This window comes from Pantherophis guttatus, chromosome 6 (assembly GCF_059756535.1).
Source record: "Pantherophis guttatus breed Tessera chromosome 6, ASM5975653v1, whole genome shotgun sequence".
NCBI classification, from domain to species: Eukaryota; Metazoa; Chordata; class Lepidosauria; order Squamata; family Colubridae; genus Pantherophis; species Pantherophis guttatus.
In genome coordinates, this window is record NC_142068.1 from 103,731,293 (window position 1) to 103,746,910 (window position 15,618).

General features: G+C 41.2%; 1 protein-coding gene across 1 annotated transcript; it reads right to left on the minus strand.

The window, feature by feature from the left end:
• Positions 1 to 4,065: 4,065 nt before the first annotated feature.
• LOC148113217 (vomeronasal type-2 receptor 26-like) lies at positions 4,066 to 15,382 on the minus strand. The gene is made up of 6 exons (XM_087872372.1): positions 15,156 to 15,382; positions 14,291 to 14,597; positions 10,495 to 11,289; positions 7,633 to 7,845; positions 6,613 to 6,739; positions 4,066 to 4,976 (listed from the first exon to the last, which is right to left on the minus strand). The coding sequence occupies exons 1-6, from the start codon at positions 15,380 to 15,382 to the stop codon at positions 4,066 to 4,068; spliced, it is 2,580 nt and encodes an 859-aa protein (XP_087728498.1).
• Positions 15,383 to 15,618: the final 236 nt, after the last annotated feature.

The following is a 15,618-nucleotide window of genomic DNA, read 5'->3' on the forward strand; positions in this document are numbered from 1 at the left end:
GTGGACAATCAGCTAAACATGAGCCAGCAGTGTGCAGCGGCAGCCAAAAAAGCCAATGCAATCCTAAATTGCATTAACAGAGGGATACAATCAAGATCAAGTGAGTTACTCATACTGCTCTATAAAGCCTTAGTAAGACCACACCTAGAGTACTGCATCCAGTTTTGGTCACTGCACTATAAAAAAAGAGGTTGAGACACTAGAAAAAATGCAGAGAAGAGCAAGAAGGATGATGAGGGAACTGGAGGCTAAAGCATACGAAGAACGGTTGCAGGAAGTGGGCCTGGCTAGTCTAGTGAAGAGAAGGACCAGGGGAGACATGATAGCAGTCTTCCAATATTTGAGGGGCTGCCACAGAGAGGAAGGGGGTCAAGCTATTTTCCAAGGCACCTGAAGGCCAGACAAGGAACAATGGATGGAAACTGACCAAGGAGCGCTGTCAGACTCCTCAATGAGAAATAACATCATAACTATGTAGTATGATGGACTGCAGGGTCGGCGCAATGTGTAACATGTTCACACTGATGCAATAGGCCTGGTTGTTTTGTTAATATGATTTATTGGGTTAGGGATTTACTGTCTTCACTGTGAGTTGTATTGTGTTGGGGGGTGCACTGAGGGAGCTCAACCAATCTCATTGTGCATATGTCGTGCACTGACAATAAAGATTTGAATTTGCTTATTTGCTCCTTCTTTACTCTTCTCCTCTTCCAACTCTTGGTTCCATCTGAGGGAAATTACTAGAAGGACTCAAAGCTGCTTTTTCAAGAGGCAACTGGACTTTCTAGTTTTTCTTTAAAGATATTTTGCTTCTGATCCAAGATGCTTCTTCAGCTCTGACTGGATGGTAGAAAATGGAAGGATTTCATTCCCCACCATCCACTTCCATTTTGCCTGCCCAAAAATACAAACCACCAAGGAATTCAAACTAAGCCAAAAGCATTTTTAGCATTATTTTTGGGGATGGGATGTCAAGTCTTTTTATAGGGTACAGAAATAAATACATTCATTGATACATCAACGAGGAACAAATCTTAGAAAATAGAATAATAGAATTGGAAGGGACCTTGGAGGTCTTCTAGTCCAACCCCCTGCTCAGGCAGGATACCCTATACCATTTCAGACAAATGGTTGTCCAGTCTCCCTTTGAAATCCCCCAGTGATGGAACACCCACAATTTCTGGTGTCAAGCTGTTCCACTGGTTGATTGCTCTCCCTGTTTTCTCCTTAATTCCAGGTTGCTTCTCTCCTTGGTTAGTTTCCATCCTTCCATCCTTCACTTTTTGTCCTGTCTTCAGATGCTTTTGAAAATAGGTTGATCCCATCTTCTTTCTGGCAGCCCCTCAAATGTTGGAACAATGTTATCATGTCCCCTCTAGTCCTTTTTTAAAATTAGAATAGATATACCCAATTCCTGTAACCGTTTGTATGTTTTAGCCTCCATCTTCCTAATCATTCTTGTTGCTCTTCTCTGCACACTTCCCAGAGCCTCTGCATCTTTCTTTTATTGTGGGGACCAGAACTGGATGCAATATACCAAGGCCTTACTAAGGCTTTGTAAATCAGTACTAGAACTAGAAATCAAACAATCAGACATAATTTAGACATGAGAATTAAAGACTAGAGAGTATTAGTCCTAGATAACATTCCACAAGTGGCAAATTCATGGGTTACATTAATCTTCTTTTCCAGTTAAGTTCATACCTTTCTGAATATACTTGCAAATGTACTTCAATGATTTCCAGAATATGCTCCCTATTGTTTAGTTGCTGAAAAAACTAGATTTTTCATGTTAAAAAAAATATGATTTGTCTGAAAATAGTCACATGGGTCACATCTTCCTCGTGTTCCAGACAGGACAGGACAGGACAGGACAGGACTTTCCTGAAGTTCAAAAGGGACTAACTTACTGGAGACAGAAGCAAAAACTGGCTCCTGGAATTATGCATTTCCTATGTGGAAAAAATCTGTTCTTAGAAGAATGGAATTGATTAAATCAAGTCGATGCATAGAGATATAAGGCCAAAGTCTGTAATCTAATTAGAGCAATCCCATAGATTTGCAATGGGAAATTTTTCTCTTTTGGTGTCTGGCATTCTGGCTCCTTCTCTGTCCTATTTTATTGTTTTATTCCTCCCTTTTGGTTTCCAGAGGAAAATCTGCAGAAGAAATAGGCTGAGCTCCATTACTTACAGTACCTTGAGATCCTTTCCCTATGAATATCTGTGCTTATCTTGTCTGTTGCTTATGCATTAGCATCTCCTGCCTTTCTTAGATGTATAAATATGAGAGCATCCTTTTCTTGAACCTCTCTCAATATTGGAGAAGTCCTATCAGCACTTGCTGCTTCATGAACCCTGCAAAAAGTCTTGATTATTATTATTATTATTTTTAATTTGATTTATATGCCGCCCTTCTCCGGAGACTCAGGGCGGCTTACAGTGCGTTAAGCAATAGCCTTCATACTTTTGTATATTTATACAAAGTCAGCTTATTGCCCCCACAAACTGGGTCCTCAATTTACCTACCTTAGAAAGGATGGAAGGCTGAGTCAACCTTGAGCCTGGCGAGATTCGATCTTACTTTAATTGCAGACAGCTGGTGTTAAATTACAGTGCTTCTGTCTGTTGAGCTAAACCAGACTCCTATTGATTAACTTCCAGTTTTGGAGCACCCACAACCTCTGGAGGGAGGTTGATTCACTGATCAATTGTTCTAGTCAGTGGAATGAGCTGCGTCCAGAAGCTGTGAGTCCTCCATCACTGAAGGTTTTTCAGAAGAGACAAGCATATGACTGAAATGGTTTGCGGTTTCCTGCCTGAGCAGGGGATTGGGCTAGAAGACCTCCAAGGTCCCTTCCAGCTCTGTTGTTCTGATATTTGCTTCAGGTCCTCTGTTTGATTCCACACCATGCACCCAGTCTTGTCATCCCTCCCAGAACAGAGGTTTATGGGAGTGATGCTCTCCTTCCCACACCAGCTTACAATGGTGGAGACATTCTTCAGAAGAAAACACTGCAGACAGACTTTTCTGGCTCTAACTGGTTAGACAGCCCTCCTGTACGTTTAAATGTCTTCAACAGTTACAAAACATATAAATAAGGCTTGGTAAAGCTCTCCTAAATGAGAAGCAGGAATAGCTAAAAACAGCAATCTTGCAAAACAGGCAGGCCATGGACTTGATGCTGTCCAAAATGGCCCGTGGATGTGAGGGATTTCCTGGTTTGGGTTGCTTCAACCTTACTGACAATTCCTTGCAAGTAAAAGCAGTATGTGGTGGCCTATAGATGGAGCAATCAGGGGCTGTGAGTTCGATCCTAGGTACAGGCAGATATTTCTCTCTCTGGGCACAATGAGAATATATCTGCTGCGAACTCTGCATTGGCAACTGGAAGGGCCAGTAAACACTCAGCTCCATTCAGTTGCCCTGACTCCACCCCAGAAGGGATTATGGGGTCATTAAACAACAACAAAAAAGCAGTATGCAAGATATAAAGGATCAGGAACAAGGAGCTACACAACAACCCTCAGTCTTCTATGCAATTGGCTTTCCTAGTGGGTACCTGGGACAGGCTGGTTGCAAAATTTGGCTCTAGATTGCCCAGCTCTTCTGCCTGGCATTAAGGTCTTTTCAAACATTCCATGTTTGAAAACATGGAATGTTGAAAAACATTTCCAGAAGACTGAGCGGATAAATCCTGTCCTTTCAGGATTTTGCCCCCTAAGAGGTGAAAAGGGAGAAGAGCTGTGAAAAAAACCAAGTTGTTGGAGGAGTGGGAGCCTGTTAGCAGGACAGAAACATAGAAGGATCTGCTTTTGGGACCCTGAACTCCTTCCTTCTCAGTACATTTTCTCAAAACTGCTACTGCAAAACAACTGATTGCATTTCTTTTTATTAAGGCAATAACTCTCGAGGCTACTAACAGTAGATGGATGGGAAAGTAACCTGAGGATTGTTATTTATGGATATTTGTGCTTACAACATTTATTGTATTTTTTATACGTATGATCATCATTTCGCACCATTTTCTTGGTTTGGCCTATTAGCAGTCAAAATATGTCCGACTCACATAGCTACATTTGTTCTGGCCGTAAGCTGCTCCTTTGTGTTGAGGTCTGGCCTCAGAAGGATGATGTAGCATTTGGGGATGAAGATGCAGACCAGCAGACCAGCGCTGGAGGCCAGGATGGAGAAGACCTGCACAGCCACCATGGATTTCCCTTTGGTGCTCAGGTAGGTGGGCACAAAAGTCACCCAGACACTGCAGAAGACCAGCATGCTGAAGGTGATCAGCTTGGCTTCGTTGAAGGCCCCAGGCAGATTCCTGGCCAGGAAAGCCACCGTGAAGCAGATGGCAGCCAGGAAGCCCATGTAGCTGAGGGTGACGTAGAACATGACAACGGCCCCTTCGTTGCATTGCAGGATGATCTCTGCAGGCTGGGAGTGGAAGTCAGAGTCAGGGAAGGGGGCAGAAACTCCCAGCCAGATGGAACAGATGATAATTTGGACAGCAGAACAAGACAGGATGATGGAGTTGGCCAAGCTCTTCCCCAACCATCTCTTCACTCGGTTTCCTGGTTTTGTGGCCAGGAAAGCCAGCACCACCGTGATGGTTTTGGCCAAGAGAGAAGAAACGGCAACTGAGAAGATGATGCTGAAAACCGTTTGTCGGAGAAGGCAGGTGGCTTTCCTTGGTTGACCAATGAAGAGAGAAGGAGACAAGAAGCAAAGGAGGAGGGAGACCAGGAGGATGTAGGAGAGGTCCCGGTTGTTGGCTTTGACAAGGGGAGTTTCCCGGTATTTACTGAATATGAGTAAGACAAAGCCTGTGGTTAGGGAAAAGAATAGAGCAAATGACACCAGGATGTTTCCCAGATGTTCTTCATAAGACAGGAAGGTTATAAATTTGGGGATACATTGCACTCCCTCTGCATTTGGATATTTATCATCTGGACACTTGGTGCATTTTTCTGTATCTGAGAAAACCAAAAAGCAATATTTCATTAACATATTACCCTTTCACTTTTGAAGAAATACATTCTTGGGACACGATGCATTTCTTACCATCTTACCATCTCTACAGAAAGTTCATAAAAAGAATATCAGTTTGTAAAAAAATATATATTTCTAACTGTTTATTAAATTGAGGGATGTCCTAGGACATTAATGATTTCCTGTGTAATGTGCAGAATTTTCATAGGAACCTGCATTATTAAAGATAAATAATTAAATAAGTTATTCTTTCTAGACACACTTCCTGAGTCCTTCACATGGCACTTCTTAATATACAGGACTCAGAAGAGGCTAACCTTTGGAATCTAATTTGCTGGCAGGGAAACCTAGTCCTGCAAATAATCAAGAATGACTCCTGGGAGCAGTGGTAATATATTTGTCATGAGGTGGACCCATAACTGTCCTCACCACCTCATTGTGGACCAGCAACATCTTCTCAGTGATTCTCAACGGGAGAGCCATATAGAATGCTTTGCAATCCCAAAGATGCTTTTCCAGAAAGTCAACTGGATTTTTTTTCTGTGTTTTTTTCTTTGAAAACATTTAATTTCTCAGCCAAGGTGTCTATGGAGATCTTCAAACATCCAGGTCATAGTTGTCTAACCATGAAACTAATCAAGGAAAGAAGCAATTTAGAACTAAGGAGAAATTTCCTGACAGTTAGAACAATTAATCAGTTGAACAATTTAGCTCCAGAAGTTGTAAATGCTCCAACATTGGAAGTTTTTAAGAAGAGCTTGGATAACCATTTGTCTGAAGTGGTGTAGGGATTCCTGCCTAATCAGGGGGTTGGACTAGAAGACTTCCAACTCTGTTATTCTCTGTTATTCTATTCCATTCTAACTTCTTCCATTTAAACATTGGTAGGACTTCTCACACTTAGCAGGTTCATGAAATTGTCACATGGCCCATTTAGCACTCAAACCATGTGAACAAACTGTGGCCCAGGCCAAACTCCATCTTGTGTGCAGGTGCTCAGTTTCATGTACAGTCAAATACAGTCAACTTTATCTTGACTCTCAAACTCTGAAATGATACCAGGTCCCTTCCAACTCTGCTATTCTGTTGTGTCCCAAATATGTTTTTTTCAAAAGGCAACTGGACTATCTTGTTTTTTTTCTTCTTTGAAGACGTTTCGCTTAGAACCGAAGAAGCTTCTTGGATGAGAAGTGAAACATTTTCAAAGAAAAGAAAACAAAAAAGACCAGTTCCCTTTTGAAAAAAAACACCTTTTGGAACAACTGTGACTTGGACAATTGAGAATCTCTGTAGACAATGTATTGTAATAATCCTTCCGGGAGATGGACCTAAGACAATTCCTCAAGTTTCAAAGAATTCAGATGTTCCCAGAAAGGTTAAAAACTACAAGGACACCTCCCCATTGAAAAGCAGAAGAGAGATTTTCTCTGAGAGTAGTGAAGCTTGTGCAATCTGTCAACTCCTCTCTGTTCCCAGCCACTCCTTCATGTTTGTCATCCCTTAAATAAGAAATTGTGCAGTTTGAAAATAAACAAGCTTCGATCTTTTAACTTGGACTTCCATGAAAATGCTCTAGTCTGAATGAATCCATTCCCTGTCTTTTTCTTTGGTGTCACCCACCTTCCTGAACGGAGATGGTCCCCTCTGGACAAGGAAGGCAGTCGTAGCAGCAACCTGGCTCTCCTTCGCGAGCCCTCTTGACAAATCCAGGTTGACAACTTTCCACACATTTGGACTGAGGCAGAGACTGAGCAGAAAAGAAGGAATGCCAAAGTAAAACTTCAGAACTCACCATCCATGGAAAATGGAGGTAGACATAAACCTTAGGGAAGTAAGTAGGCTCTGGTTAAATAAATATGAAATATCACCTGACTTCCCACTTCCTATCAATGACAGACAACCTACTCCATTCCATTCCATAATTCTATTCCATTCTATAATTCTATATCCTATCCTATCCCATCCCATCCCATCCCATCCCATCCCATCCCATCCCATCCCATCCCATCCCATCCCATCCCATCCCATCCTATCCTATCCTATCCTATCCTATCCTATCCTATCCTATCCTATCCTAAAGGTCTTTTCTATCTGATAAAGTCTGGAATGTTGGAACTGAGAAAAGATTTAAATGTTCAGTGACAGACAACCAGTGGCTTCCTCCTATGGCCATATTAATATGCATTCCTCTGTTCTTTCTATAGCCATGATTTTCAAGGATGATGGTCTATCCCTTAAATTCAATAATAAAATTTATTCTAAAGTGTTTATTAATTTTTATTTTATTATATTTTTTTTTAAAAAATAAGTAGAACAAAACAGTGATGAAGAAAGAAAGGTCTGCCCACCAGGATACTGAATTGCAGAGGGGAGACAAAAGGGCCATGACCTACGTCATAAAGTTTAGTCACCCAGCGCCCCATGTTGGAGATGGCTGAATCAGCTGAAAACAGTGTTCCATATTAGAGCATCTGAAGGACATCTTGGTCAATAGCACTGAAGCTTTCTAAGCCACCTAACAAAATTAGAAGAGTACCACTCCCCACATTCAATTCTCCATCTTGGTGACTAGGTTTAGCCCACATGAAATGGGTTCTAGGGCTTTGGAAACCAGAGAAAAATCTCCAATATTTTCCCCACCTTGTTGAGCAACTTTAGCCTTGATAGAGCATCTTGATTGATAATTACTCTCTGTCTTTCTAAGCTCCCAAGTTTCAGTTGGATGGGATCCTCCTCGGAGAGAACCAACAAGCACCCGAAGTCCAGATCTGCTGTTATATCTCCATTTTGGTCCAAGTAGAGTTTAAAGTGGGAAAAATTCCAAAATTCGTTCTTCTCAAGGAAGGGGTGAAACTGGAATGAATTCATTCCCGTATTTTAAAAGGAGAACCCTTCTTTTTTTTTTTTTAATCCCATGTGGTCTGTTAACATTTGAATCTTTCTTCAACAGTTGTCTAAATTGCAAATATGCTTGGTCGGGGGAAAAAGTGTTACCACTATCTTCCAAAAAGGATTCAGCAACATTTGTCAACCACATATTGAGAAAATATAGATTGAGAAAATAAATAATTGACAAAGTTTGTCGATTCTATGGAACATTCTTGAGCAGCTCACAAATAAATTAACAAACAAAGAGATTATGAATACACCCCTTGAAAACAACAGGGTGATTACAAGAAAGCAGGGATTTGTCAAGAAGAAACTTGCCAATTTAATTTTCTCTCTGATAGTTGACAGAAAAAACACATCCTAATGAGCTAATTCTACTTTATTGTAAAGCCACATCAACAGAACCTTGCAAGATTGAAAGTACAAATCTCCCACCATCAGTTTTGATTGCCTGAAAAGGTAAAGGTTCCCCTTGCACATAAATGCTAGTCATTCCCAACTCTAGGGGTCGGTGCTCATCTCCATTTCAAAGCCGAAGAGCCAGCGCTGTCCGAAGATGTCTCTGTGGTCATGTGGCCGGCATGACTCAATGCCAAAGGCGCATGCAAGCAGAAAAATAGGGACCACCTTTGGTGGGAAGGTAACAACCTTCCCACTAAAGGTGGTCCCTATTTTTCTACTTGCATTTTTTACCTGCTTTTGAACTGCTAGGTTGGCAGAAGCTGGGACAAGTCACGGGAGAGCATCCCGTTTACGGCACTACGGATTTGAACCACTGAACTGCCAACCTTTTGATTGACAAGCTCAGCATCTTAGCCATTGAGCCACCACAAGCCTGAAAAGTTAGGGATGATCATTTCTGAATTCCTTTTTTTTTTTTTTGCCTGTTATTCAGCTGAGGGCTGACCCTCTTATCTGGTTGTTCCCAGGAAATCTTCCCCATCATTCCTCAAGATCATTTTGACATATCATTACACTTCTTTAATGAAATGTGGGGATGGCGGTAATAAAATATGATTTTAGCAAAGTACTAACAAATTACTTCCTGATGTTATGATTAGGAAACTACTTACGTAAGATCGGAATTGTGATAATTAAGTGGAGAAAAACTGTCTTGAGATGAAAGGAGCTGCTCTAGCCATAAAGAAAGACAACAAGGGAAAGAACTATGTTGGGTTTTGGCAGCTGGAAACCAAAAGATGCTTCTAGAGCACCATTTTCAATAACACAATCTCTTTGTGGAGGAGGATAGCGCACTCTTCCAATTACTAAAAAAATGTTACACAGAAGATTAAGCTCTATCTGTTTACTGTTATTCCATAGTTTATAGATACGGAAAAATGAACTCAGTCACAAGACTGAGGAGATTCTGGCTGAATAAGAAGAAAAACGTCATAAAAGGAGGAGCAGTTTTAGCACTGAGCCAGTGAACCTGAGAAATTCAGTCTCCTCTTGTCTTAATGCAAAGACTGAGCAGATATAGGCCAAAGAAGCTTCGGCTGGGATTCATGCAGAAAGGAGTGGTTAGGCCTCAAGGTCTCCATTAAATTTATAAAAGTAAAATTCTATGATGCTAATCACAAACCATATAACTACAGGAATTTATTTAAAATTGCATGCATCCTTTTAAAATTAGCAGTGTTTAATATCAAATATTAATAAATATTAATATTTATCTACCATGGTGTAGCTTCTTTGGAATATTAAGCCCTGGTCAATTAGATTGGCCAAAAGTGTTGGGGCTTTTGTAGCATAATTAGGTCCTTCTCCATTGGACCTTTTCTCAAACAGAACTGAGATTAGGGGACTGGAGGCTAGAACATACGATGAACGGTTGCAGGAACTGGGCATGGCTGGTCTAGTGAGGAGAAGGACCAGGGGAGACACGATAGCATCTTCCAATATTTGAGGGGCTGCCACAGAGAGGAAGGGGGTCAAGCTATTATCCAAGGCGCAGCAGACTAAAGTGCTGTTAAATAGCACTTAGCTGCCAGCTGCCTGCAATTACTGTGAGTTCAAATCTCACCAGGCTCAAGGTTGACTCAGCCTTCCATCCTTCCGAGGTAGGTAAAATGAGGATCTGGATTGTGGGGGAAATAAGCTGACTTTGTATATATAAAAAAAAACTCCGCTTAGGAGGGGCCAAAAGCCCTACTAAGCAGGTATATACAAAAGTATGAAGGCTATTGCTTAACGCATTGTAAGCTGCCCTGAGTCTCTGGAGAAGGGTGGCACATAAATCAAACAAACAAACAAACAAACAAACAAACAAACAAATAAATAAATAAATAAATAAATAAATAAATAAGGCACTTGAAGGCCAGACAAGGAATAATGGATGGAAACTGAACAAGGAGAGATTCAACCTGGAAATAAGGAGAAATTTCCTGACAGGGAGAACAATCAACCCATGGAACAAAAGTTGCCTTCAAAGTTGTGGGAGCTTCATCACTGAGACTTTCAAGGGGAGATTGGACTGCCATTTGTCAGAAATGGGGTAGGATCTCCTGCTAGGGCGGGCGGTTGGACTAGATGACTTACAAGGCTCTTCCAACTCTGTTAATCTAATCTAATCTAATTAATGGATAATGGATTCTTGGCAGGGCCCCATACCTGCCATGGTTGCAGCCTTGGAGCTCCCAAACTCTCTTCGCTTTTCTTCCTTCTCCTCCTGTATCTGGAGGAATATGCAGCATTCAAGGAATGCACCAGACTCTTAATGATACTGTAATAATGTTTGTTATTTGAGATCTGTAAAGTGTTCCTTCCCTTTTGGGTCTCCATTGATGCTTTCTGGGTGCATCTTCTCCGACCGTTGACAGAAGAGACACGGTTTAAAAAAGAACAGCGAAAATACTGATCTTCATACTGGACATCTACAAACAAGTAGGGTTCAAACACATCCTCTTTTGGCCATTGTTTCCCCTGAAAACTAAAGGACCAAATACTGTGGACATGTTTGAGACGTCCATGTTTTTTCAATGAATATGTTCCCAAATTTGTGGTGATCCAGACTTTCCCTTCAATGGGTCCTGGCAAACCTTCAAGTGTTAAATGGAAAGGAAGGATTCTGTCTGCAATGGAAACGTATTCTAAGAAGTGAACAAAGACATTGACTTGTCTCCACTTAGAGAGGGCCTCTCTGAAGGGTGCCAGATGTCTAGTCATTGAGATTCGTTGCGATATAACCACACAAATTCCATTCCTGACAAGCATAGGAGTCAAAATCCTCATGAAATTCTCTCCCCTCTCTGTGTCTGAAGCAAAGAGACCAATCAAGGTCCATCTGAAATGGAGAAGCAGATGGACAATTGCTGGGTCCTGGAACCCTCCTTTGGGGAGCATCCGGTGGTAAAAAGGGAATTGACTTTTATCACTCAGAGCCTCTGAAGCAGTTTGATAACTGATCTGAAAAGACAACGAAGAATGCTTATATTTGGGTTCAGATCAAGTCCAAAACATTAGCTTTTAATAAATCTAACTTCATTCTCTTGAACTTGTTAGAATAGTTTATTGTTGATTAGTCATGAGGCCTACAAAAATACAGAATATAAAACACAGAACATTAAGAACACAATATATAAACACAGAATAAAAAAATTAAGGAAACAAGAACACAAAGAATGAAAATCATACTTCTGCATTACCCTTATAATTTCCCACAATCAGACCCAGATATACAGATTTTAGGTGAACTGTTTTGTTCTAATAAAGTGCCATATTATATATAATTTTTGAATTCTGATATCATAGGAAATAAGTTGTTTTAATATAAGGATCACAATAGGTTGTTTTTATAAGGTGCAGTCCAAGCTACTGAATGTTTTCTTTCTTATATAATTGAGATTGAAACAATGAATGTGTTATGTCTCTCTGGAGCTCCAGAAAGACAAGTTTGTTGGAACTTGGTTAAATCGTCTACATTTAACCATTGTGTCCAGCACACTCACATTAAAATAAATATTGCCCGAAGGCACCTTTGTGTTTAAATACTTGCTTTTTAATGGAATGTTTGCCTATTAAAAAAGACAGAAGTTTGGAAATCTCAGTTTCTACAGCTTAATTTTATATCAATATATAAAATGTATACCCCAATTTTAGACAGGGAACAAGTTGTATACATTACCAATTCAGCCCTGAGGGTGGAAGAATTTATCTACCCCCAAGATCCTTCTAATGCGATTGTGCTTATTTTAGTGATGATATATGCAGTGGTGGGCTGCAACCAGTTTAAACAAACGGTTCAGTGAGTGTGTGCGCCAGAGGTGGTATTCAGCAGGTTCTGACAAATTCTGGAGAACCAGTAGTGGAATTTTTGAGTAGTTCGGAGAACAGGTAAATACCACCTCTCACTGGCCCTGCCCCCTTCTATTCTCTGCCTCCCGAGTCCCAGCTGATCGGGAGGAAATGGGGATTTTGCAGTATTCTCCCCCTGCCACGCCCAATAAGCCATGCCCACAGAACTGGTAGTAAAAAAAAATTTGAATCCCACCACTGGCGCGCACTTCACGCGCACATGCGGGCTTCACGCTCACACAGGCTTTGCACACACGCACACACCTAATGCACTTGCACACGGAGTTCAAAATACAGCCATTTGAAGCTCAGCTGCTTACCTTCTAAGGCAGCCCCGGTAAGTAGAACAGTGGATCTGTGTGAATCAGATGAGCCAGAAAGAAGGAAATATAGGGTGGGGGCGGATGGGTGGGGCCAGCTGATTATGAGAACTACTGGTTCACCCGAACCGGCATCAGCCCACCACTGGATATATGTCTTATGCTTCAAATCACAGCTCCATATAAGACCTTAGGGGTCTTCTCGGTATTATATACTTTAATAAATGGGGCTAAGGAAGTTGGATAGCTATGATTTATTTATTTTTTTAAATTTAAGTAATAGATTCACTTATGTCCTTGCTCTGGGCTCTTTTGATGTAGAGTGAGCAAAGATCCAGTCTCCAAGAAAACTACTGCTAGATAAAGAAAGGTGTTACTTGCTCTATGGCTCACCACTGAATAGCCCTCTATGGATATGATGTCATTTTAAAATGCATAACTTTTGACTTTGACAACTAAAACAAAAGCAGAATATAAGAAAGAAGTAATTGAGCAGCGAGCTGAAAATTGGAAACACAAAGCTCTGCATGGCCAATACTTGAAAAGTATTGAAGGCAAAGCTGACCAGAAACTAACTTGGAACTGGTTAAGATCAGGAGTACTGAAAAAAGAAAGAGAAAGCTTTATTTTGGCAGCTCAAGAACAAGCCCTAGCCACAAACTGCATAAAGGCAAAAATTCAACATGTTACCACCAACAGCAAATGCCGCCTCTGCAATGAGAAAGAGGAGACAGTCGACCACCTGATCAGTGGGTGCAGCAAAATTTCACAAACTGACTACCTACAATGCCATGACCGTGTTGCTAAGATCATTCACTGGAAATTGTGCCAGAAGTTTGGATTTGAGTACAGCAAAAACCACTGGGAACATCAGGTTGAGAAAGTTTTAGAGAATGAGAAACTCAAGATCTTGTGGGACTTTAGGATTCAGACTGACAGGCACTTGGTCCACAACACACCTGACATAACAATAGTTGAAAAGAAAAAAGTATGGTTCATTGACATTGCAATACCTGGTGATGCACAAATTGAAGATAAGCAGCGAGAAAAAAATCACAACGTACCGGGATTTGCAAATTGAAGTTGAGCGACTGTGGAAAAAGAAATTGTGTGTTGTCCCGATTGTAATTGGAGCCCTCGGAGCAATACCCAAAGGGCTACCCCGCTATTTAGAAATTCTAAATTTGCCGGACTTGAACATATTGACTCTACAAAAAACCACCTTACTCGGAACAACTTACATCCTCCGACGATACCTTAACAGTTCCTAGGTCCTTGGTTAGGACTCGAGCTGCTGAGCTATTAACCAGCCTCAAAGGCTGTGAATCTCACTAAAGATTAACTAATAATAATAATAATAATAATAATAATAATAATAATAATAATAATACCATTCTCAGTGTATAACAAGATGATAATATATGTATCTGGTGTCTTAGGCATGTGTACCGGAGGGTCCTTTATGAGTCCTGGTAAGTCATTCATGTCTAGACTGAATAATAATGGTACAGGTATGCACCCTTCATGAGTTTTGGTCCTATTTACTACAAGTGTCCAGCAATGAGGATGGTGTCATGAGAGGACAGGGCTGCTTTGATGGTTGCCTCCTTCTCAATATGGATCCCAATCACCAGCCATGAGACCTAAAATGGCTATGGTGAAAAACAGCTCCTGAATGCCATTGAGAAGATGTAAGTGGATACATTGATCACCCACCACCTCTGCACTCACTTTACCAGATACAGAAACACACACACACACACACACACACACACACACACACACACACACACCTGTGGGACTTTGTAGGTGCCTACTAAAGTTGATATCTGGATAGAGATGTCCCTTCTTGCTGCATCGAGAAGAGTCAAAAGACTGTCCTTCTTCCCACAGCCGTAGTTGGGAACATTGGCTTCTCCAGTAGAGAGCATGTCCAGCAAAGCATCTGAAGTGGCAAGTGTGCTCAATGAGTTGTCATGGATGTTGTAGCCAAGTGTGAGATTGTGCAGGAGCTGTAGATTCTTGTTAGCCACATGAATGGCAAAAATGAATCGGACAATTCTAAACTTATCAGGAGATAACCTACCTGAAGGTGCCCACCTGTGGAAAAATATTCATATTATCAACACCACCATCGAAAACAATAACAGGATATTGTTTAATGTATTTACTCTTTGTCACACAGCCCTATTGAATTTTAAGCCAATACTGATCCAAAACTAGAGGCAAAAATTAAACCATTCAATGAGCACTTATAGATAGATACAGATACAGATTAAGAGAGTTGGAAGGGACCTTGTAGGTCATCTAGTCCAACCCCCTCACCCTCACCCAAGCAGACCCTAAACCATTCCTAACAGATGGCAGTTCAGTCTCTTCTTGAAAGCTTCCAGGGATGGGCTTGACATAGGAAATTGCAACCTTTTCAATAGTTACTTTAAACAAAAGTCAGTTTTCAAACAGATGAACTCAGGACTGGATGGGGAGGAAGAAATAATCTGGAGTTCTTTTAGCTGTTTCTCCATCTTTGGATTTGAGTCTCTTCCAGGAAATTAGGTGGGTCCTTCCATATAGGAGTAAGTGAAATAAGGAGGAAAAAAGGAGAATATTACATCTGAAAATGGAAGGAGTGCAAATCCATCATTCTGAGTGACTTACGAGTGAGACTGACTAGAAGGAGCCATGTTGAAAGGCAACGTTATATTTGAGCTTAATGTTGCTGTGGTGACTATGCTAATGAGATGGTCTCCTGGCCTGTAATAGCTTGGTGGAGTTTTTCCATCCCGGTGCTCCAAATTCATCGGGCACTTCCTCCTAAGCTTTCCAGAGACTGGCTGGAACAACGGCAGCATCAGAAACACCAGGAGCAGAATCAGGAGGTCCATCATTCCTTGGGCTGAATCAATCCCTTTCTAAACAAGGACACCAAGAAGATATAGTAGAATTCCAGGCTTCCCACAAGATGGAAATGCCAGCGGTTCTCCTGATTCAGACAGAGACAAGCCAAGCTTCATCTGGAAAGGAGAGAAAGTACATTCAAGAGCAGAGCTCCTACCTGCCCCAAAACTTGGGCCACACAGAGATGACCTGAGGCATTTATCCTTTTCTGATGCACGATTCC

Bases quoted from the DNA above. Each gene is read 5' to 3' on its own strand.
- LOC148113217 (XM_087872372.1), bottom strand. From the start codon at position 15,382: ATGGACCTCCTGATTCTGCTCCTGGTGTTTCTGATGCTGCCGTTGTTC. The intron at 11,290-14,290 runs GTGTGTGTGTGT...TTGTCTTTTCAG, and splicing joins GCACCTACAAAGTCCCACAG to ATCAGTTATCAAACTGCTTC. The intron at 7,846-10,494 runs GTATGGGGCCCT...AATTCATTCCAG, and splicing joins CAAGGCTGCAACCATGGCAG to TTTCACCCCTTCCTTGAGAA.